This window comes from Beta vulgaris, chromosome 8 (genome assembly GCF_026745355.1).
Source record: "Beta vulgaris subsp. vulgaris cultivar EL10 chromosome 8, EL10.2, whole genome shotgun sequence".
NCBI lineage: Eukaryota > Viridiplantae > Streptophyta > Magnoliopsida > Caryophyllales > Amaranthaceae > Beta > Beta vulgaris.
The window spans coordinates 47,188,067-47,212,792 of NC_079209.1; the positions used below are offsets into that span (position 1 = coordinate 47,188,067).

General features: G+C 36.5%; 1 protein-coding gene across 5 annotated transcripts; it reads left to right on the plus strand.

Moving 5' to 3' along the window:
• Window positions 1–2,083: 2,083 nt before the first annotated feature.
• LOC104909038 (uncharacterized) lies at window positions 2,084–22,800 on the plus strand. 5 transcript variants are annotated; one of them, XM_010698218.3, is made up of 11 exons: window positions 2,084–2,381; window positions 3,378–4,103; window positions 4,194–4,555; window positions 7,107–7,178; window positions 8,240–8,338; window positions 11,462–11,521; window positions 13,895–13,960; window positions 18,197–18,325; window positions 18,942–18,992; window positions 21,307–21,447; window positions 21,544–22,800. In XM_010698218.3, exons 1-11 carry the CDS (start codon window positions 2,201–2,203, stop codon window positions 22,606–22,608), a joined length of 2,952 nt encoding a protein of 983 aa, XP_010696520.1. In that variant the 5' UTR covers window positions 2,084–2,200; the 3' UTR covers window positions 22,609–22,800. The 5 variants fall into 5 exon arrangements, with proteins under 5 accessions (XP_010696520.1, XP_010696521.1, XP_010696517.1 ...); XM_010698219.3 differs by having other exon boundaries at window positions 3,378–3,734; window positions 3,846–4,555; XM_010698215.3 differs by having other exon boundaries at window positions 3,378–4,555.
• Window positions 22,801–24,726: the final 1,926 nt, after the last annotated feature.

Genomic DNA, 24,726 nt, shown 5'->3' on the forward strand with positions numbered 1-24,726 from the left:
AGCTTTACATGCTCCTGAGTCACCACATCATTATTAATCTGGGGACTCTACACCGCAAATTCCTCATCCTTTTGTGTCTCACCAATATTCCCCAATACACCAGATTCAGCAATCACCTTCCGAGCATTGGTGAAAATTAAGAGCTTTGCAACATTTCACAAAGTTCTTCGCTTCTTCTTGCATTTTGGTGCGGCCCCGTTGAGGAGAGGCACGAAGCCATACCCCCCATTGTTTCTCCATACTACGCTCCTCCTCAGGAATCCTCTCACAGTCCCTTTCAATGTGTCCTATTATACCACACGAATAACAATATGTTGGCAGTCGCTCATATTTAAATTAAATCAACGAAAGGCCCCCGTCCTTGTTTCAAATACGTTGAATTCGTCTCAAAGGTTTAGTAATATCAAGACGGACCCGGAATCGTGCCGATTTGTCCCATGCTACATCATCGCTTTCAATTTCCATCACCTTGCCTAACACCTTTGCAATGGATCTCACATGGTTCTCTGACCTACTGTCCAGTGGCAAGTTAATTATAAATTCGAACCCAGAAAGGGCAGCGGGTTAGTTTGATATTAGATGGTTGCACACTACCTTTAATCTCTGTCATCATAACTAAATTCTGATCGAAGGTCTAGGGGCTTCCGTCAAGAATTTTTGCCCTATCTCTAGCATGGGCAAATTGAACTGCAAAAAGGTTGTTTTCAATCGGCCTAAAAATCGCACCTTTGGAAATAGCCCAAATTTGATTCATAGTTCGTTTAAATGCATCAAAATTATAAGGACGATCCGTCAAAACCTTACCAACAATCGAAAGTGATATGTCCCTGTTACACCTCTCGTCCGCGTCACCACTAAGAGATATTATTTCCTCCTCCTCCATAATGGTCAGATTTGCACAACGTTGTATAAGATCATCAACCATGGAGACTGTAGTCCTACCCTAGATAGAGTCACCACGCTTGAAAAATCAAGTAAAACACTCAAACCCTAGCAGAGCACTGGAGAGACTCTATAAATTTTAAAGTTTTTAATTGATTAGTCATATATTTAATGTTCTTTCTGATTGAAAGTGATTTTACTCTTGAACTATGTTGATTGTTACGCATGAAACTTTCGTTGTAAGATTATGATGGTTAGGTTACTCATGAGTGATTATAAATGATTTACTCATGAACTATGTTAAATTGAGTTATGACTTGAATTAATCATTTAGTTGAATTGAATTCTTCATGAATTTGAACAAGAATCTCCCCCATCAAGCAAAAAAAGAAAAACTCCCTCCCCCAGTCCCCAACAAACCGCCTCCTGCAAAAAAAAAAAAAACATGGTTGCTAAATGCAACCTCACTTTACTAACGCAACCCAGTAAAATACCTAAAATACGCCTCATAACTCGATTCACCATCTACCATTTTCTGCCTACTTTCTCCCTCTACCATTTCTCTGGCTTTTTTCTAGGGTTGTACCAATTTAATTTCTACGAATTCTTTCATTTGCGAGTAATTTCTCCATAACAACACAGGAAATTCAGTTATTTCTCTTTCTCCTTTATCCATTTTCTTATTTCAAAACAGCAAATTGCGAGTTACAATTTGGAAGAAAACTGCGAAAATTATTGAAGGTTTGAATTTACTGTTTCGTGCAATCTGCACGAAATAGAATAGACTATTTCGCGCAATCTGCATGAAATAGAATAAACTGTTTCATGAAATTTGCATGAAACATAATAGACTATTTCGTGCAGATTGAACGAAACAATCTTTTCTGTTTCATGCAGATTGCACGAAATAAAACAAATCAATGCATAATAATCGCCCGACAATGTATAATGACAAAAAAAATGAACAACATACATCAGATTAAAATTCGCTTGAGTCAAAATTTATCGTCAATTGAGTATCGGATTAAAATTTATGAATTAGGTCTTCTATGAAGTTTTTTTCCTCTAACCGTTAGACAGGAGGAGAGAATATTTTTAGAGAGATTTTTTTTTATAGAAAGAATATGATTACAAGGGTTTCTTGGGCTGCGTTAGTAATGTGAGATTGTGTATTTGTGTTTAGTAATCCAAAAAAATAATAATAAACCGCCCAAAAAAGGAACGGGGAAACGTTAAAATCCTTCCGCGAAAAACCCTTATTTTAGGGTTTATCAACTGATGATCTCAAATTATCTGCAAAAATCGGGGAACTTTTTTTATGTTGATCGAAATCATTGAAATGGAAAGCTCATCGAAGAATCTATTCAAAGAATTGTTTGGTCCTCCACCTCCAAGACGACCTATTCCTAGCAAAACTTTGAGTACTGTTGTTAAAATTTTCTCCATCTTCTCTGATCAAAACCCCTTCTCCCAACATTCTTCTTACACTAAACAATCAGGTACTTTCCCACATTTTATTCTTGCATTTTTCATTAAGTAGTTAACCCCAAATTTGGCTGGATATCCATGTACATGTGTTCATTTGGGTTTTTATCAATATATATTTGGCTTGTATCAATGTACATGTGCGTACCTCGCTCTATGTACCAGCGTATACACCGTCTAGGCATTGGTAGTTAGTGGTTGTCACTTTTTATTTTACTTCGTTTATTTAGATTTTAGTTTGTAGAGAATTAGAGGTGGTGTTGTAAAATTTGAATATTTTTGGGCTATATTTTGCTAGTGTTACATCAACTGTGTTGTCTTTTGGGTTTAAAAGAAGGCGAAATTCGGAATCATTTTATGTCGTGTATTCGACAGTAGATGTTGTATATGAAAATGCACATATTGTGTATTAGAAATTAGAATACATATGTTGTATGTGTTAAATTTATCACCTACTAACTAACTATATCATGATAGGTTTAACATTTGCAATTAAACATACAATTATAAAAGCATTAATGTTAGGAACTAGTAAAGCTCATATCTAACAAAGCTCACATGGAGGTAGACAAAATCATGCTTATTGTAGAACTTACCTTTTCATTATTTTTGGCCTTTGTTAATCAACTGTCCAAGGTTGTGTCTTTTGTGCTGTTATCCTTCTCATTACATTGAGTCATTGACTGCAGAATTTTATAATCATCTTAAATTATAGCTCTTGAATCCATCAGTGTCCAATTCATGAACTTCTCGATTGTTCGAATGTTGACATGATCATGTTTCCTTGTGCATGCCAAATGCTGTAGACATGTATGATTGATGGTGGAACTTGCAATATCTACAGCAATAATATGTTATAAGAGGGTGTAAAAGGTAAAAAAATGCTGCATACGTGGTATAATTGTTTTTTTTGCTTGGTGTAAATAATTCTGTTTACTGGGTAATTGAAATGTTAGTTGCTAGAATTTTTGATTGAATTTTGTGTTTCCTTTGTTTTTTAAATGTTTAAGATGATTCATGCAATGACGTGGTTACACCAAGAGGCGAGAAAGAAGCTTCTAATGAACTGGTTGGCTCTGCTACTGTGGAGGCTCAGAAATTATCTAGAGGCGGAAAAGAAATTTCTAATGAACTGGTTGGTTCTGCTACTGTGGAGGCTCAGATATTGCCTGTTCATGATAAGACAAATAATGATGAGATTGATGGGGACTTAAGTAAGGAAATCAGTTTCAGTGGCTCAAAACTGATAATAGATGAGTTGGGTAGGACAAATACAGAAAATAAAGCAATGGACAGATTTCCTTCCGACGAGGAGGGTGCCAATGATGCGATGGGTGAATTTGGCAGAGTCCATGAAGAATTGTCAGGTATCGAGAGAATCCTCATGGATGAATCTGATGATTTTGATGTGCTACAACTTCCAGACAAAGATAGCAACTTCGATTTTTTGAATGGTTTTAGCTCTATTTTGGACACAGATGTTTGTGTTACAAATTTCATAACTAATGAAAGCAAAGGAAGTGGAAAAATGACTGTTGATGGGGATATGAAGGAAGATCGGACAGGTGAGAAGAAACGAAAGGATGTGGAAGTAAACAAATTATCTTCTGGAGGCGATGAAGCAAAGTCTGATAATCATCTGTCTTTAGTCTTTTCTGATACAAATTTCATAACTCATGAAAGCAAAGGAAGTGGAAAAATGACTGTTAATGGGGATATGAAGGCAGATCGGACAGGTGAGAAGAAACGAAAGGATGTGGAAGTAAACAAATTATTTTCTGGTGGCGATGAAGCAAAATCTGATAATCATCTGTCTGTGCTTACAGTGACACCTGACTGCCAGAACCAGTATGTTAGGAAGAAAAGGAAGCTTTGCGAGAAAACGTCTCCTCAAGATCTGTCGGATAGTGGAGGTCTAACTTTTTCGGCATTGAAAAGTGGATATGAAGAAGGGGCTGTCTCAAATAGCATTAGGAAGGAGAGTAAATCTGTCAATGCTACCAAGGGTGTAACAGAAAAGACTAAAGACACATCTGCAAAGGATGTGAATTCAGGATTAGGTAAGCTTTCATTTATAGATAGCGGGACTTCGTCCAGCACGAAATTAAGGGGTCCTGATCCAGTTGTGCGTGGGAAGATGGTGAAACAAAATGTAAATGGTAACACAGGAAAGGTTTCTGCGATGAAGGTACCATGTTCTCTCATTGGATTTAAATATTTGATTCATGAACTAGTCTGCTGCTTTAGTTAACTTAGGTTTTGGAATTTTTTCTTCTCCTGAACATTTAGCTTGACAACAATGCCAAGGCTAGTGTTGGTATCAAAATTGTGCTAAATATTTGCTTATCTTTTCATGGAGTTGTATCGACTAGAAGCCTGGAACATATCTATCTTACTAGATAATAGAGTAGCTGCCTTAAGAGGCAAGAACTGTCAAGGGGATAGCTTTTCATTAATTCTCAACTATGTTTGATTCTCTTGAAACAAGATTTAGTATTTTTGTTCTGAGAGATGCTATGTAACTAACTTATTTTTTTGTCTAATTTTTATTTGAACGTTAGATTGTCAATAGATTAAATATGAAAATGGTGTATATAATTCTCAATTAGAATATGTTCGTTCTGGATTTTGGAATTGTTTTTTTTAATCCTAAATCATACTACAAATTCTATCCTTCACCTTTTCAATCTTTGGTGATTGAAGACATAGGAAGCACACATTATCTTTTAGTAACCTGAAATTCGAAATAAGGATAAACCCTAGCACTTTTCTTCTTGCATCTTTACATTTACATTTATATATATATATAGGGGAAAGATCACATGAGAATGCTTCTTACATGAGAAATGAGAATGAATCTCAACCACATGATTGGATTAGAGTTACAATACTTGTTTATTAGAGTTATATCCCCCTAAAAAATTTTGAGGCAATTTTTTTTTTCTTTTTTGTATTTTTTTCTAATATTTTTTTTTTGGAGTTACATCACTTTTTCATTAGAGTTAAATCACTTATTCATAAGAGTTATAACTCGTAAAATTCATTCTCATTTCTCATATAAGTATGTATTCTCATATGAACTCACTTCTCTCTCTATATATATATATGTGTGTGTGTTTTTCAGCATGTACCGTTTTCTGAGTCGATACTTGGCAGTTGGCAATAATAGGAAACAATTGGTTTTTAGTCTTTTGATGTCCAACTAATTTCTGTAAGTGCTATTATTTGTTGGTTTTATTTGTTTGTATTTAGTTACAATCTTTTGTCATTTGACATTATCTTTTAGAAATAGCCCGTCCAAAGCAGGGTTGCGAAAAACTAGTTAAGCCCTAAATTTTCTTCTTAAATACACCGTATGATATTAAGTCTTGAACTACCTTATTAAGTCTTGAACTACCTTCTTAAGCAATTAGAATATAAATAACCAATTCGAGTCATTACATGCGATTCCATAGATTATTGTGAATAAATAAAATGAAGCAACCGCGGAACTATGAGAAGTAACAAGCAGAAGTCTCACAACCAACCTGATAAGAATGGCATAAGTGCGAAACATCTTCCTTATAATAGCTGATAGATTTATGAGATATAAGAGAATAGAAGATTTGTTCTCCAAGCTATCCTAAAAGATCAGTTGTCAGCATGAATGGTGGCAAGGAAATAGGTGAGGGAGTGGATGTTGTAGATGAAGTCCCCTGAGCTATTGCATCACTTGTATATGAGGATGTGCTTTAGACTAAGGCTACAAAATTCTCAGACTTTTATTTTGATTTCTTTATCTAAGGATTATTTTATTCAACCTTTGGGCAAACTAATTCCACCTATTGTTTTTAGGCAAATTTTGGGCTTTCTTGGTTTTTAGATCTTTCAATGCCATGTTATTCAGGGTGTTCTTGGGAAGCCTGGTAATATTGGTTGTGGCGGTGGAGATTGGAGCATTTGTTGTTCTCATCGGTGAGCCATGAGCTGGTGGGAATTCAGAGAGAAATAGGTGGTCCATATTTTAGCTCTATTGTAATCCATCTACCATGACCTATCCAGATATACAAATGTCTTAAACTTTCTCATCCTAGTACTTTCCACTTTGGATTTGACCCATTAAATTATTGGAGCAGCTAACTATCTGTTGTTCAGAGTCCCACACTTTATCCACTACTTAATTTTGTTAATTTGTCAACAAAAAATTACACTGGGGGAGTTAGTAAATGTTAAAGCTAGCTAATTGTGGAATGGGACATCATATATCATCTCGAAGGCAGAATATTGGTGCTTATGCCTTCAGCCTTGTGCAAAATATTATTTTTGGTGTCCTTTTCCCTTTTCTCTAGTCTTTTCTTTTTCGATAGTTGGTAGCTACTATTAGTTTAAGTCATGCTTTGCCATACTTATATCATCCTATGTTAAAAACTGCTTATGGTGTATCAATTTTAGGGTCTGATAATCTTAATCAGTAATGACCATGTCTTTGGTTTTAGACAGCTGTTGATTTAATGAAGTTCTCCAAAGTGATCATCTGATTATATCCTGTTTGTGTGTAGCTGTTCATCTATGTTGATTTTATCTATTAGTAATTTCCTTCTCTACATTTATGAGAAAAAGAGAGAATCAAAAGAGAATGTACAAAGCTGGAGATCAAGTTGTATTAAAAAAAGAAGTAATTACACACAAACTAATTCATTTGATTGATGGGTTGAGTGGTTAATTTTGTTGAAAAGCTTATCTTTTGCTTTTATTGTCAGGTTGGAACTAATCGGCCAAAGGGTCGCGAGAGATTTCAGTACTCTCGAGAGGAGTTGCTAAAACTTTGGAAGGTAAGTGTTAACTGTTAATGTGGTTATGTTTCTCATTTGATTGTTTTGTCGGTCCTGTAAAGTTTAACTAAGTCCACTTTTCCATGTGCAATAATTTGACAATCTAATACTTATTGGTTCTTCAATTTGAGATTGATTCTAGAGTATCATTCAGAGAAACAAGTGTCATCATTATTTAGAAGTTTAAACTACATGTTCTCTTCTTTCATTCCTTCTTATGATCAATCAAATTTATAACTTTGTGGAGCTTAGAGTGTATGAAGAATTATGAAGCTTCTTACTTTTATGTTTAATAGCCTTGTTTTTTTTGGACTAGTTAGTGGTACCTTACATGTAACTGGACCATTTTTCCTCGTATCAAAGTGGTGAGGGCAGAATTTGAAGACTGAGGGCTTGTTAGGTATCACCACCAACTTTTCGATTTATTTGGTTTTGAAATTTCAAAGTTGCATGATAATTTCTAGAATGCTATGTTACTCTTGATTAATCTTGCGTAGCATCAATTTCTACTACTATCTTCAGTTCCTCGTGTTGTTGCCTAGAGACTCGAGAGAATCATTATCTGGGATGAGAAGAACATTTCTTGTATTTGTGTGAGTTGGGAGTTTGGGATCTCATCTGCAGATCTCAGGAGGAGGGATATGTGGGTTTTGAAACTTTGCTGACTAGAACTTCCTTTGATGGGAAGACTGGGTACACAGATTTGGTTCCTTGAGACAGGCACTTTCGGTTTTGTTTTAGACAGACATGTTTTTAGGAGTTTTCTTCAGCCTGCCTTTATCAACTTTAGTTTGACTATTGGTGCTCTATTGATGTACATTCTTTTCTTCTTACCAATGATATCTTTTGTGTCAATATTCCAAAAGAAATATTTTCAATATCTGATGAATTCAAATTCAGTATTCAGGAAGAATTGGATGAATACTTCTTGTTTCTTATGTAATCTTAAGTAGATTTAGTTTCGTTGATGTTTTGCTCTGACATTCTCTGTATTGCGTTATATCAGAATTCTCTATCACATATTTATTCTTGTGAGTTGCTTGATCTTTGATTTTGTGAAGATAACTTCTGCTCCTGAGGATATTTTGGAAACTGTACGAGAAATTAATGTGGAGTTACAGCATGGGAAAATCCAAAATTCTGCTGCTGGAAAAATTAGTGTGAGTTACATCTGGCTATTATCATAACTTTGATCTTTTTCTCCTTATCGTGTTCTAATATGATTATTGCTTATCCCTTTTATTAGTTTCATTGAACATGTTGATTAACTATACTAGTATGATCATGCCTATTTTTACTCTTCCTGCCTCTTAAATATGTCAAGCTGAGTGGATTATCGGACACAATTTATATGTTGGCTGGATCGAACCTCATGTTGGTCACTTCTATCTATTATGCAATACTAATGTAATTTTCTCAAATGTGACAATGTGCATAGGGGTCTGCATGAGTGTGTAAAGTTTCCAATTCTATGCTTATTATTCATGTATTTAGTGTCTGTATATTTTTTAGAATAGTTTAGAGGTTTCTGCTGCAAATTAGAAGATCAAGAGAGTAAGTATTACACATGATTCTATTGGATCTAGCCTAGGAATGTACTTGTATATTTAGGTTTTTGAAGGCAATGGTGAGAATTTCTTTTGCAAAATGCTTCAGTGTCCATATTGCGGTGCTTGTGCGAGGGAATGGTGAAGTCTCTCCCATGGAATATCAATATTTGTATCATTTAATAATATGTTAGTTTGGCTTCTTAATTATCAGAGGTGAAGGGAGATCCTCTTTTTTAAGGATTATCTATGGATTTGTTGAAATTTGATGAATGAAGGGTAATCTTGGAGATGGTTGAGAAGCGGGGCATCTGAATATTCAAAGTGGGGGAAGTCACAACTCACAAGGCATATTGTGAATGTTATGGTGTCAGTTATGGATACTTAAAGAACTCACAAGGCATCAAGTGAAGGTTCTTGGCAACACATATTTAAATACTATTTATCACCTAATACGTTTTACTCTTTTTGTTTCTTTCAGTTTCTAGGTTTTTTCATATAGTATTGTGGAATGGAAATTTAAATCGAATTTCGTCTGATGAAGATCTCTTTGCTCACACTTTCTCTCTGTATCATTCCGCTTTCCCTTGTTTTTTCAGCTGTCTCTTACTTCTAAAGATTTATTTGAAAAGCTCTGGCCCTTGTTTTTCATCCTGTAGCTCCTCTTTCATTGACTAAGATACTGATATAATGAATGAGAAGCGGGATAGATTATCTCCACTTATGGATTTTAACACTTCTACTGCTAATGTTACCCCCTCCAAGACTCAATAACTTCAACATAGGACATAGGTGTTTGGCATGATTATTAAACAAGAAGAGAGAGATAGAAAGAAAGGAGAATCTTTACCCATGTGATGTGGAGAGAGAAAGAGAAAACACCTACCAAGAAAAGATCATTTAAGTTATTTTAAAGAAAAACAAAAAGGAAAACGTCAAAGTTATTAAGAGATTGAGGGAGTAATTTTGATCATGTTATAATGCCTCTCTCAGTTGCTGGCATTTACCTCTAGGCTCGAGCATAGGCCAATGCAAGCATGTGTTCTCACCTGAGCTCTATCTAGGTACACTTAGCATAGCTGACAGTCAACACTGCCTCCCATATGGCCTCATTGATACTGGATTTACTAAACATCTATCCAGCTGCCCTCTCTTCAATCCTCTTGTCAAATCCTCCAATCTGAGTGCTACTGAGTCACTTGATAGCTTTGCCTCTGTGCACCTGCTCATATTTGTAGCACTAATATTAGATTTTACGAAATTTGGTCATAGGTCCCCAAATGCCTTATGTGACAAACTAACAAAAGAGACTATTGTAGAGATTGGGAAAGTGAAGTAGTTTGGATAACAATCAGTGGCATAAAGGAAAGGATTTGAGCTGTAGCCACCTGAGCTTTCTGGCATTTTCATCTAGTCAGAACAGGTATGATGCTGACTGGAAGGAATGTTTGAGGCGCAACACACTAGAGTACTGGACCTTATTTCATTATGAGAAGTAGTTGAGCATCGTATTTACTAACCTAAATTGTACTACAAACTTTGGTTTTCCTAGTCTTACTAAGAATGATGCTTTAATTTTCTAAGGTGCAATTGCTATTCTCTATTTCTCGCCGATCCAATTAAGTTGCTACAAATTTCTCCCTATACATCTCATTTTTGTCGCAACACCATTATTAGGTTTAAGTCTACCACATTCTTTTAGCAAATTATCCCAAATCTTTCACTTACTAGTTACTCCCACCTTAATTACTATCAACAACCCATGTCAGCCACTCAGCCCATCTACCATCCCTAATTACCAGCCACTCTCCCTCTATAACCTCCCCTCCTCCTCCCCTACTCTGGCCTGACTGCCTCTTCCTTAGCACTTATGTTTGCTGCTGTCTTCTTCTGGGTATCTTTAAATATTCTTAATTCACTGTCATCTATGCTTCTATGAGTCCTGAAATGTGGTTTGCGAGGGTGGTGGCGGGGTTTTGGTGACTTGCAAGGGTTCCTGGTGGCTGGGTTTACAAGGTTGGTGGTAAGTTTTTGACTGGCTAGGGTGGCATAAGGGGCCGGTGGTGACAGGGTTTGGTTACTGAAGAGGAGGGGGGGGGGGTTCACGTGCATGAAGCATATGTTGCGACTAATGGACGGTACAACTGTTTCCGGAGACTCTATTTTAGTCAGTGTATGTGAGGAGTCAAGGACAGACCTTAGTAACATCTTTACATAGATACATACAGTAGTTTGTAATTAAGTTGGATATGATGATTTTGTCTCTTTTGCGGAGAATGATATATAAAATCTGCGCTGGCCGTTGCGTTTATATGGCGGAGCATATGGTATCATGGTTGTGATAGTGACTCTTCTAGGTGCATTCTTATGTGCAATTTGGTGTACTTTTGAACCATTGCAGATTGCACGAATTGAATGTGGTGTGAGACAAATAGCTTTGCTTGAACATTTCTTGTGCTTAAGCTAACCTATTTTCTTTTGCAGTCCCTACCTAAGTTTAGTTTTATTTCCCTAATCCCTTCGAAGTGTATTGTGTATCTGTATTGATATTTTTGTTTTTCATCTCCCCTTCAGCTTCATATCTTTTAATGCCATCTTGCCCTGCTTTTATCTTTCTGTCTGTCAACTTATCTTTCCTCACTATGTTCTTTATATTGTTATGGACATGCTCAAATCACTCATCTTTTTGCTCCCAGCCTTTTCAACCTTTTTTTGATTTATCAATCATTATGACAGTGTGGGTCTAACGAGGGAAAACTAGTTGCTGTGACAAAGGACAAAATGGCCAAAGATAAGGTAAATAAGTGGTCTATGATTCGCATACGACAAGAGTTACTAGCTGCTCCTTTGTTGAAGTTGCTTTCTTTAGTTTCTCTGATGTAGTAAGTTCTAGATTTTATCTCGCGTCTATCTTTCCATGCTTTGTGCTTTTATGAAGGATTTACTTTCACTGAACTTTTAGCCATTTTTTTTCAATAAATGGAAAAGTGAGGCTTTTAATCGCGGATGCTGTCGCTTTATCGTTGAAGCGGCTTGTATCAGTTGTATGGAACGGATCGTGGCTAACGCAGCGTATTTTTTTTTTAGAAATTCACATGTACGGGATTTAACGTCATATTTGCAGATTTTATAGTGTAAGAAGTATTTCTTCATCATAATATATGAAACAACTCATATACATCCAAACTTAAAATCCCCCAGGAATTTATTCTCCCTTCTTGAGTGTGTGCATGTTGTCTTTCTTACTATTGATGCTTTTTCTTTCGTCATTCTGTCAAAAGAACGACCGTAACGGGAAAAAGAACGTTTTGACACGGCGCTACTGTTACGTAACAGATTTTTGTTACGAGAAGGACGTGGTTTTTGCTGTTGCTTTCTATAACAAGATTTTTCTGAACAATAACTTCCACATCTATTACAGAACGACCGTTAAGTAACGGAATGGTCGAGTTTTAAATCCATTGGGATGTGAATGAAACGGGTAGGTCTCATCACAAGCCCACACCAAGCTCGTAAGCTCTCATGAGTTCCGGGTAGTCTTAGGCATTTCATACCGCCACAACCAATGCCGTCTTGTCTTACTGAGCTAACGGCGTAAGGAAACCCTTTTTTTATTGGAGGGGATGGTTCTTAAGGAATCCTGAACGTGATGCTATTTGATCGGTGAGGCTGTTTTTTTCTGCCTTTCTATGAAATCCTGAGACTCGGAGAATTAGGCGACTCTTACAGATAAGATTGAGTAATAAATATACTTTAGTGAAGTAAACAAAAGGAAGTATACCATTGCAAGAGTATCTTGTCCATATGGCTTGATTGATACTCCTTACATCTAGAACTTCTGGACACATGAAAAGAAGAAGAGCTGACTTTTGTGGTAGGCGGTAGTAAATAGTGGTAATAGCATGTTGATAGGTAAGTTTTTTAGGAAAGTCTCTTCTCAGTGTCCATAATAGTTGTCCATTTTCGCATCTCTTTTTCTTGATAAATTTCCATTACTAGCCATTACCACTCTAGAGGTGTAAATGATTGGTATATCTTCCTGAAATGAAGTTCCATTACCGTGGGTATTGCTGTGAGAGCTGAGACAATCGTTTCAAACATACGTATGAATCCGTTGTCATTACAACCACTTATTACTGTCTACGAAACAGGCTGTGAATGTTATCATTTTTCTTAGGTGACATATTTTGTGGTATCTTTGTTTCTTTTATAAAGTTGGATTGATTTGGCTGTAAGAGAGTGAAATAAAACACGTGGGAGCCAGGAGTCCAGGTGATTCTTAAACCTTGAACTGTTGAACAGCAATTAGCTGGGTGTTTTCTGATATAGTTAAAATCTTGAACACCCACATTATCTCCTCTTTAAAATCCTTCAGCATTGGAGGCATCTGTGCTTCTCCCATTGGCTTTTCCTGTCCCATTTCCCTAGTGCTCTTCGGTTTCGAGTTAAGAGTGTCAGAATCAATGTAATTCGATACAGGCAGACCTTTGAGGGTATAGCTTCTCCTTGTCATGCTTTTAAGTTCCTTTCTTAGAGGTTTCTGTATTTGCTGGCATTAATTTCTGAGCAATACTTGAGGTATCTTGGCTTTGTAGATAAGTATTTCTTGATAGCTCAAGGGCTTAGTTTACTTCCAAACCAATACAGAAGACATGGTGGGAAGGAGATTACATGCTGCGGGGAAGGATAGATGCAGTGGAGGGGATTTTGAGAGCTGATGGCAGAAAGGAGGAGGAGACAAGGAGGAGTGACCGGGATAAAGGCAGACACAGGTGGGGGGAGTGTGTGAAAGGTGATGGTGGCAGGAAGGGGAAGAAGGGAGCAAAGGTCAAGGAGGAGGTTGGTCAGAGGTATGATTAGAAGATAGCAAGAGAGGAGGAAGAGAAGAGCAGGGGAAGGGTTCTTATTAATCTAGTATCAGACACGTCTGTTTAGGTAAGTGTTTCTAGGAGCCATTCGTTCTTAATCAATGGGTTTGTTTACCGACCTGACACATCATACTTGATGCCAAACCAAATAGGGCCTGAAGGAACTAGTTAAGCTCAAATGCAAATTTACATTTAATTATATATTGTGTGGTGTGTTGTTCCTTCTGCACCATCCATGATTGACGTTTTCTGCAGCATTCTGTAGTAACATTTCCCATCTTGGTATTACCATCAATTTCAGGACTCTAGCATCTTGAAGGATAAAAAACGAGGCTCTTCTTCGGAGACAAAGAAGGAAAAGAAAAAGGTTATTGCTTTTCCTCTTTTTTTTTTTTTTTTCTTTTTCTTGTATTGGTTAAAAGTTAAAATAGCTTCTGTTTTCTTTGGGCTCTAGGCCGGGTCTTCACTTTTTACCTTTTCCCATCTAATGTGTTACATGTATAAGTACAATAATATTGTTGAGAAAAGTGTGCCACCATGTTCATCTAATTCTGCATGAGGCTGTTGGATATTAAGGGGCCTAGATAACTCAGTTTTTTTGATATGCAAAGACATGGAGCAATGATGTGATATCATAAGATTCTACATCCCCGAAATATTTGTTTTAAATCTATATGCCGGGTTCATTACGTGGAGTTGAACTTATTGTGCAATCCAGACATTCTAAGACAAGAATGCCAGGACACATGATTACGAAAATTCAATGATTAAATTGATAGAATATGCTCTCGCGTGCAACAGAATTGATGAGAGGTTTTGGATCCATAGATTCTGTTTAAAGCCACTTTCAGACTCGCTAATTTAGAGTCAACTTAGATATGCAATCAGAGGTATTTTATAGTTCAACTCTACAAGTATGTCAGTCAAAGATCTTTCTATAGATGAAACATAAAGGATTGGCCACGACTAATGAGGCCTGTGTGCTGAATAGAGCAGTAGGAATGCTCCCATGTGACTGATGGAGAGAGAGAGAACCACAAACCAAAATTGGGAAGTGTTTCATCCATCAACAATGGAGAAAGTATAATGTGACCATAATTACCTTACCCCTGATATTGTGTATATCTTTGTTTGGATTACATTAAATGATATGATAGGTATTTTGGATTCCAGAGAATATTCTTATTATGTTGGTGTTGCCTTTCCAAACAGCGCTAAAATCAGAGATTGGGTTGCATTAGGAATTCTTGATGCAGCTACCTTGTGCTTTAAGTTCTATTGCTTTCAGTCTTGTTTGAAGTTTTGATCTGTGTCTTGTCTCTCGTTGCATTGAGTTTGGAGGCTTAGCAGACTCAGTACAAAGGTGAGCTGCATGGCATTCTTCTCGATCAGAGGACTTCCACAGGGAATGTTCCTCAATTCCTGTGCTGGATGGGACAGTCAGCTCATGTGGAAGCACGTTTGCGAGTAACTTGTCCACAGGGAAATTTTCTTATTGCTATTATAAATATTGCTTAAAAGATTTACAAAGCTCAAGTGAAATCCCATTAATGTGAGCGTTTTCTGTGTTGAAATTTATTGGTAGGCACCCAATCTATGAAGAGGGAAATACATGTTTTAGAATGTGCTACAAACTAGGAAATCATGAGCTAATTCTACCTGATGAGTCAGTCAGCTCAAACCTACCTTGTCACAAAATTGGTACCAAGAATCGAGAAATCCCCTTCAAGTGGTTGGTGCTGCACATATTTTAAGTTGCTTGCATGAACATCTTTCACGTATACATACAGGTGTATGTTTCACACTGGAGTTAAATGACCCCAAGTTTCAATTATACATCCATTTCCAACTATGACCATATGTTATAACTGCAAGCAAATCTAATCAACCTCAATCTGAGAATAATATATAAATAGCCTGTTCTTGCTATGTGAAATTGATTGATGAGAGAGGAGTCTTGATGAGTTATAGAGTGTGAAGTTCAAACATTTGTAGGAAAATAGGGAAATGGAAGAGTGAGACAGCCCCCCTTATTTTTTTCCTAGTGTTACCCATTTGTTTTTAGCAGGGAACCAGGAGAGTAATTATCTTAAACATGGTATAGGTAGTCCTCACTGGAATGTTCTATTATTCTTTATCTATAAAAGGGTAAGTTAGTAGATTTTGAATTCTGAGTGCCAGTTGACGGTTTCACTATAGCCTACATGTAGATCCATGGAAATTTATAAATAGTCTTTTGAAGGCTGAAGAAATAATGACAAATTCCTTTGGTGATATTTTAGAGATTAGAAAGACAAAAACAGAAGGTGATAGTTTTAAAAGCATTGAGCTGGGATTGTCACATCTCACATGTATAAAGAGGAGAACCCCCCCCCCCCCCCCCCCCCCCTTCTTTATTGTATGTACCTTATCTATTTAACTGCAGTTATTTTCTAACAATTCCAGTCCATCTTTTACCCGAATCAACGGTAGTTGATGTGAAAATTGCACATAATTTGTATTGATAAACTTTTTGCATCTGTAAAATTTTCATTTACACCATACCTTTTTAATAGTTTCCTCCATTTTTAAATTATACGTTGCTTTGTCTTTTTTCTTTTAGTATATCTGTTGCTTCTAAGCTCACTGATACAATATCACTTGTAACTTTAGAGCTATGTTACTCAGACATGGATAAAGTGTCGGGCTCATCGTTTTTGATCTGGAATGAAGTGTGCAAGTGCTACATCGTGTCGGACACGAGTCGGCACACGACATCTGGGTAAATGAAGGTGTAGAAGTAACTGAGCTTTACAGCACTGATGGCTAAGAATATCGATGCAGTGACTAACAATCATTATCGTGCTTATATTCGGAGGTGGAGGGAGTATATGGACACACTTAAAACTAGGAGCATCTAAGGAGACTAATATATAATCTGTATATGCTTTCTTTGGAAGTCAGGTTTCATGTAGACACTTGTATGACCTTCAGTTTAAATATCACAGCAGTCACTTGCATAAGAAACGATGTCAAAGTATGAACTATGAGCACATGACGGGCTTCTTTCGTTTTTCCTCAAGGAAGACGGTATGAATATAATTTATATGCAATTATCATCTATGTATAACTTCAAAGACATAGAATTATCTCTATAAATAACTAAATAAGAACCAGAATTGCAACAGTAGTGATTAACATTGACATAACAGAAGTAAGTGGATCGAGCAAGTAGCCAAATTCTAAAATGAAAAATCATTATTAATGGTCCACTTCAATCTTTATTTATAAAACTGTGATTTATGGAATTTTTAGCTAGGTTCCACATAGATTATCTAGCTAGATCAAAGTCGATTGTAGTATCTCTTACAGCAGATTTCTTTTGGTAAAAATCCTGTCTCATGTGAATGTATAATAATTTAATCAAGTGAAAATTTGTGTTTACTCTTCATTGCTTACTTGCTTTTATGGATGGGTTTGGCAGGTGATTTTTCAAGTTTAGGGTTTCCAGGGTCTTGTTTTGGACAGCAGTTGGGTTATGCTTGAGTTACTATTTTCCATCTATAATAACCATCTATCAGGAATCATGGCATTCTGATGATTACTTTGCATTCTTGCTGAGTCGGACTCCAGCATATCATTCACCTAGTTATTTTTCTGCCTCATTGTAACTACTAGTTGTTTTGGCAAATGGGGACCTGTTTCCCTCTTCCATTAGCTGTTAGCTCTACTCAAGGTCCAATATTGGCGGTGCCAGCTAGGGCTTAAAGCGAAGGAGGTTCTATTAACCCTTTCTAAGTAATCGTTCTAGGTTTTAGAATGATAGACCCTAAAATTCTGTGTACCAGTTCTTGGAGAAGCCCAATGTTGACTTTACAGGTTTGAATGGTTCGGCAATTGATATATTATCAATTATCATACTTAGAAGTTACCATGAATCCGGGCGGGCGGGTTGGGGGGGGGGGGGGGGGAGGAGAGCGGATCCTCCACATTGGAGGGTATGATAGAATACTTTAAGATTTGATCTCTAGTTGAATCTCAGTGGGAAAGAGGATCCTACTACTAAGCTTCTCTGGGGGTTCTTGCTTAGGACACCTGTCTCTTCATAGTCCTTTTCAGATGTATAAATGACTGTAACTTTCTTTTTTGGCTTTCCGAGCCTCTGATTTACTTCTGGCTCTCCTTTTCTGTTATTAATGTAGCAATTTGCTTTATGGAATTCTCATATTGTAAGGATAAATCATCTTCTAAACATATGGGTTGTCATCTGAGAGTAATAACACTGTAGCATTAGTTATAAGAATTATGTAGTGATGAGTGACTAACACTAAGAACTTTTACATATATGTGTTGTAGATGCATGTAATTGAAGTAAGAACTATCGTCTCGGGTCCAAAGGGTTATTGCATGTCTTTTCTGGAACTAATAGTGATTCATTATTGATCTGTTTCAAATCTAAAAGTAATTCTTGATCTGTATGAAAATTTTCCTGTTCTTAAGTAATTTACAGAGACTTATGCCTAATGCTTCATTTTCCTGACTTTGATTTTGATGTTATTTATTTGATCATTATTTAGCTTCTGAGATAATATATTCCATTTTTCCGGCTGATTTTGTTCTGCAGCGGCAGAAAAGGAAGAAACGAGCAGAAATGAACAAGAAACTTGGCGTAAAGAGATTAAAGCTTAAACCTCTTGTGAAACCAAAAGTTATCTCAGACTGTCGCCACTATCTCAAAGGAAGATGCCAAGAGGTTGCTTACTATCCATGCTTCAGATTCTCTTTCTCTATTTTAAATTTTTGATATGATGCGCGATCAATGATTTACTTCTTATTTTTTTTTTTTTCCCCTGGAAACTAGGATATTTTTCATGATTGAATTATCACCATGCAACTATCTCTGTTGACATTATTTATGCATTAGGTTGAATGATATTGTCGGGATGGTCTAGTTGAATTATCTGTCTTGTCTTGTTTATGTGATGCTGCACCTTCATCTTGTGCATTATATCTCTTGCGATGATTGCTTGTTACAGCTCAATGTCTACAATCCTCTTGGCTTTTGATTGATTGTTCTTCTGTTTGTGTAAAATTGTAAATTGAGTAACTGACCTCATGTTCTGCACAGTGGTGAAACTCGTTAGAAGTGACATTACGAAGATCAGATTCATCTATAGATGGATAAATGAGTATGTCATGTACATGCTATGTGATTAATCTGTGATCCTCTATTCTTCAGCTAAAGGATATGCCGTCTGCTAAAACAGTAATACATAGATGCTAGAAGCTTTTCCTTGTTTCATTGTAAGAAAATGTTTTTCGACATCACTCTGTTTGGTTTTCTCATATATGCTCGTTCTATTACACAGGGTGAGAATTGCAAGTTTTCACATGATGTGATACCACTGACAAAATCCAAGGTACAGACTGATGTTGTTTCTACTTATATAAGATCTATTGTGTAACTTGCCAACAACTGATAATTTTGTCTACATACATAGAGCAATCGTCTTCCACGCTTCTGCATTTTGATGTTTGATCATAGATCATCCTCTTTAACATAATTTGGTTATAGAATTAACTAAGATGAGGGGAAACCAGTCTTTTATGATTGTTTGAAAATAGAAGCACTTCAGTGTTGTTGCCTATAGGTAAATAGCTTTTGTTGCAATTTTTTTGCTGAAATGGGCACATTGTGGATAGTTCTACCTCTAAAAATGGCAATAGATCATGATTTTGTTGTTATATTATGGGATAGATCAAATTGGTGTTACCCTTGTGCAAGTTGATGTGAAGGACAAAAATAATGTCCTCGGCTTTCAGCCATCAGGCTGTCATGAATAGGTTGATTCACAAATCAACAAATGACTAGTGCCACTTGAACTGCAGGACCTGGCTTAAACGTATAACCTAAGGAGACAAAGTCCTGTTGTGAACAAGCTTTCCTCTTTCAATGCCCCCTTGCCCTTAGATTTCTGATTGAAATACCTTCTACGCTGCAATAAAATAGCTTCTACACTGGATTGACCTAAGCCTTTCTGTCCGGAGCAGTGTAACATAATTCACTATATAATTCGCTTTTTTAGTTCGTAGTTTGTCCAAAATGGGAAAAAAAAAGGCGAACACCGACCATAATTTGCTTTTTTCGGATCGCAGTTCACGGGGAGATTAGGGAATTATGTTACACTACTCCGGAGTCACCAGAGTATGCTTTATGTTATAGGACTGACGAAACTACATCTCAAACTAAGTTGATTGCAAGGGCTAAAGAGTGAGAACGTGACTTCATGAAACTGCACATGCTTGCAAGTTGTGAGATTGAAACTTCTCTTCTGTCGACAACCGAATCAAGAAGCAGGTTTTCTCGAGTTTGATTCCCGATACGTGCAAGGCAGTAATTTCCCAACCATTTTACAAATCTATGAACATTAATAAAGCAGTATTTTTGGAGTCCGATTACCTAATATCCATAAAGGGGCTTCTCTTCTGGACGAGGTAAAGAAAAACTCGATAGGAAAGGGAAATTTTCGTCGTGCTACTAATATAAAAACATAAACTTTTTGAAGAACCTGCTCTTCTCAATCACTATGAAACCTTTTTTGTCTAGATACTTTCTGAGTTTTTGTTGCTGGTGCGAAGCACCACTTAATATGAACTGACAGTTGATTTAGGGAAGTTAACAAAATAATGTCTTGATCCCTTATTATTAAGAAACAATGTAAAAGGGACTAAATAAAAATGAATGTGAATCAGAAGTGATCCCCGTGTGCCTATCTGTCCATAAATGGATAAGATATTTATATCTAATATCCTACACCACTAATGTGGGGTGTTGATATGGAAATGTGGAATCAATTGTTGTAACAGGCGATATATTGTAACAATCTAAACGAATGAAATTGATTTAAATTGGTTGATTAAACATAAGATCTTGAATTTGGTGGCTCCTTGATAAGACCAATATAAAATAATGGCGAAAATCAAATTAAACAAGAAAAAAAGAACCAATTAAGATTAAATTCTATTTGCCTCTCGGTCATACAGACTAAATGCTATTGTGCGTGAAACGAGATTACTTTCATCTACTGTAATTTGTACATTTTGGCTAAATCGTCGCTGAACAAGGTCTCCGTCCTTGATTCACCCCCATGTGTACATGAAAGGGCGTTGGGCGTGCTGCTGCTGTGTCATAGCTAAGCATCACTTCGTGATGCGTGCTACAAAAAGTGACCAGCAGCCTATAAACAAAGGGGTAGATCAGGGGCAGATCAAGGACTCGGAGGGGGGAAAGAAGTTGTATAGTCCCCCTTCCCTCCAAGTTTGCCACGATTTCCTTTTCGGTTTGTCCCTTTGGGGTTGCCCCAGATAAATATGATAGTGGGGGACTTCGACTTTACTCCCACATTCACTCTATTTGGTCTCGCCATCTTTTTCTTTCATGAATTCAGCCAAACAAAAAATAAAAATAGTGAACAAACCTCAATGCGCAAATAAAAAGGGATGGAGGGAGTCTATATAATTAGCAGATTTCCATATCATTGACAGTTGACCTGATGCATGTAATAGGGCTTGTCTACAAGGTTGGTGGCTGGGGGTGGGGGGTGGGGGGAAGGGTATTAGCCTAGTAGCAGCCACAAAAGATTGTTTTTTCTGTAGATTTGTTGCAGTTTTTGTGTGTGCTGTACGCCTTTAATTTTCTTTTGGGCTGATCTTCTGGTTTACTTTGTGCTACAGCCATGCTGTCATTTTGCACGTCAAGCTTGCATGAAAGGGGATGATTGTCCATATGATCATCAATTATCCAGTTATCCATGTAACAGTTATGTGGCTGCAGGTTTTTGTAGTAGAGGTGATAGCTGCTTATTTTCCCACAAGGTATTGATATGCATGTCTCTGAGACCTGCTCTGCTACTTCTCTTTGTTTTTTTTTTTCTTTTTTTTTGCCTGAAAACTATCTATGTTTCCCATCAGATTCCTTCAGGAACTGCAGCAGATGTCTCTAAATGTGAGCCTACTCTGGAACAGCATAAGTCAGATTCTAAACAGCAGTGCAATGCGAATGCGTCTCTCCCTTCTGAAATTGCTGCACTAAAGAGTCTCAAGGAGGATTTAACAAAGCAAACCAATCAGCAAGCAAAGGCACCAAAAGGTTTAAGCTTTCTTTCATCTGGAAAATCTTCACTCAAGGATGCTGGTAAGCATGAAGAAGCTTATTTATCTCAGAAAAGTGGTGGTGCTGCTGGAACTAGCAGTCAGCCAAACATAGCGACAAGAACAGCTGTCAACTTGGTTAAAACTTTGATGGATACACCTGCTTCTGACACATCTCAAGGATTGGAGTTCCCCTCATCTGATAGCAACTCTGTCGGCAGCTTAGAGAACAAGAAACAAGCCAATCTCTCAGTTCATGGGGATCATTCTAGCTTTCATTCCTTTGGGAAGACACTGCTGCAGGAGTCTGCTAAATATGAAAAAGTTGGTTTATCTAACCGAGCTGGTGTTGCTGGTGGAGGTGGTAGCGATGGCGGTGGTAAGCAGTTAAACAAGGAGATGTCAAGTAGAGTAACTGATTGTGAAAAGCGACAGAGTCACCCTGCTCCAATGAGCTGTAAGCAAAGTGTTCCATCTTCTGGTGGACCTCTATATGATAATTATGGCGGTGAATCACAAGCTACCTTGCCTACTAATGGACATTCTGATACTCAGATTAAAGAAAAAGAAACTGCAAATGGATCTGACAATGCAGTACAACAGAAACTATGGGGTTCTCCAACTTCTATAGGTCAATTCTCAACCAAGGTTGGGATGAAAAACACATCAAGTACATCTCAAAGGGCTCTTCTATCCACTCTTGCATTCGCGGCAAAATATGAATCAGGGATAAAAATGACTTCAGCAGCTACCTTTAAGGAGGTCGCTAAGAACGGAGGGAGTAGTAGTAGTGGGCACAAACAGAATGAACCATCAAAAGCTTCTGCAATTTTGGATTTTCTGTATAGTGGAGGCAATAAAGAGAAGAAAGGGGGAGGATCTTAGGTATTGGGTAAATTGTGGTAAATACTTGGAGCCCCAAGAATTGTAAATTGTTGAAATGTCTGTAACATGCTAGTCACCTTACATCTATCAAAATGACAAAAAGTTCTTGAAATGTGATGTATGGTTTTTGGCGAATACTACATCAACTCAGTGCAGCTATAAATTGATAAAAAAAAAAAAAAAAGTTCCTGATATCGTGGAGTTGGACTCTTTTATACATTAATGTATATCTCTATTGGTTGTTTTGCCTAAAAGGTAATTATGAGTTTTGTGAAAATCTTTTGAAGATGTTGACCATCTTAATAAAGATTTACCTATTGCTATTTCTCCCTTTAAAGGAATCAGGACCACCATATTTTTTTCGGTTAGACCCAGGAAGAAAAAACTGCATCAGATTTTGAAATATCTTTCGGGAAAAAGAGAAAAATTGTCTAGAAATACTAGCTTCCAAGTTGCAAGCCACTCTGCTAGGCAAACCCACAGGCTCAACTCAATGGGTTAGGTTGGCGCATAGCGAACTTTTGGATATCTCAACTTTTCTCTAACCCACTCTTTATTTATATACATTGGTCCAAGTGTCCAATTAGGAAAGCAAATGGGTAATTATAAAACAAAGAAAGAAAATGTGAGTATTAAATGATACTCACTCCGTTATATAATACAATGCTCACTTCTCATTTTTCACAAGAATCAAGGAAAATGAAAGGAGTTTTACAAATATATATATTTAAGTAAATATTTGTTGGGTATTTTTGTCTTGGAACTCGTTTTTTTTTCTTCTTTTTTCTTTAAAATAAAATGAAAGAGCAATAAATATTTATTGGAATAGTGTAAAACAATAAATAGGGGCACATATTTTAAAAGAAAGGTAGGGGTATTTTTGGAAAGTTTTATGTAGAGATGAAGGATAATTTAATCCTAATAAATTGATAAAAAAGAATTAGACACAACATTTTAGGACACCAAAAAATGGAATGCGAGCACTATATTATAAGACGAAGGGAGTAATTTATAAAAAGATAAAAGTAAAGGGGTGTATTAGATACTCCCTCCGTCCCAATTCAGTTGCTACATTTGCTTTTTCATAGTTTACGAGATGCAATTTTAAACACCAATATCTTGCGTTACACATATGAAAAAATTATAAAAAATTATATATTTGAAAAATACAAATTGGGACGAATCAAACAAGATCCAACATGACTATGTTTTTTCTTATGTATATGGAGTAAAAGATAGTCAAAGTTATGACGTGAATAGTGCCTATGGTCAAAATGTAGCAACTAAATTGGGAGAGAGGGAGTAATTAATGGTCAACGCATGATCCCAAATTTGGGATCATCAATTACTTTATTAATTTCTCACTCTTCCACCTCATTTATGATCCACAATTGATTTTAATGATCTCTTCACCCCCAATGGATGATCTATAATTTTAGATCTTCACATTCTCTTTCCTACTTTTTACTATACCTCATATATCTCTCTCCTCAATCTCCTTTCCATCCCATCTTTTTTATTTATTATGGATTATTTAAGAATCAATTAATGATTATTGAATGTAAATAATTTTTATGTTTGTGATTAAAAACTATTAGTAAAAATTAATTTCGTTAATATTGTACATAATTATATACGGTAATTAACTTAATCAGAAAATAATAATAATAATAAAATATTGCATTAAACAATAGAAATAACACATACATATAGAATTACATAACATATAACAATAAAAAAACGTAGCAGCTTAATTAACCCCTATGTTGCCCGAATTTAAGCCAAATATTTTCTACGAGGTCTGCTTTGAGACGTCTATGCACAACTTGGTCATGAACTCGACCCCTATTGTTCATATATATTTCTAGACTTGCTATGCGATTCTCACTAGTGCCGTATGCGAAAGGCTCATCAGAGGTCCCTAGATTCCTTTGCGTTGAATAAGTAGGGCATGGAGGATGGTCATAATCATTAGGATCTAAAGAAGGGAATATGAATCTCGTTCATCTTCAACTACCATGTTGTGGATAATAATGCAGGCGATCATTATTTTCCCTAACATTTCTTTATCACGCGCTAGAGCTGGTTGTCGAATTATAGCAAAACGAGCTTGCAACA

Excerpts from the sequence above, each read along its gene's own strand:
- LOC104909038 (XM_010698215.3), top strand. The coding sequence starts at position 2,201 with ATGTTGATCGAAATCATTGAAATGGAAAGCTCATCGAAGAATCTATTC. Across the intron at positions 18,326-18,941 it reads TCAAAGGAAGATGCCAAGAG|GGTGAGAATTGCAAGTTTTC; the intron begins GTTGCTTACTAT and ends TCTATTACACAG. Across the intron at positions 21,448-21,543 it reads GCTGCTTATTTTCCCACAAG|ATTCCTTCAGGAACTGCAGC; the intron begins GTATTGATATGC and ends GTTTCCCATCAG.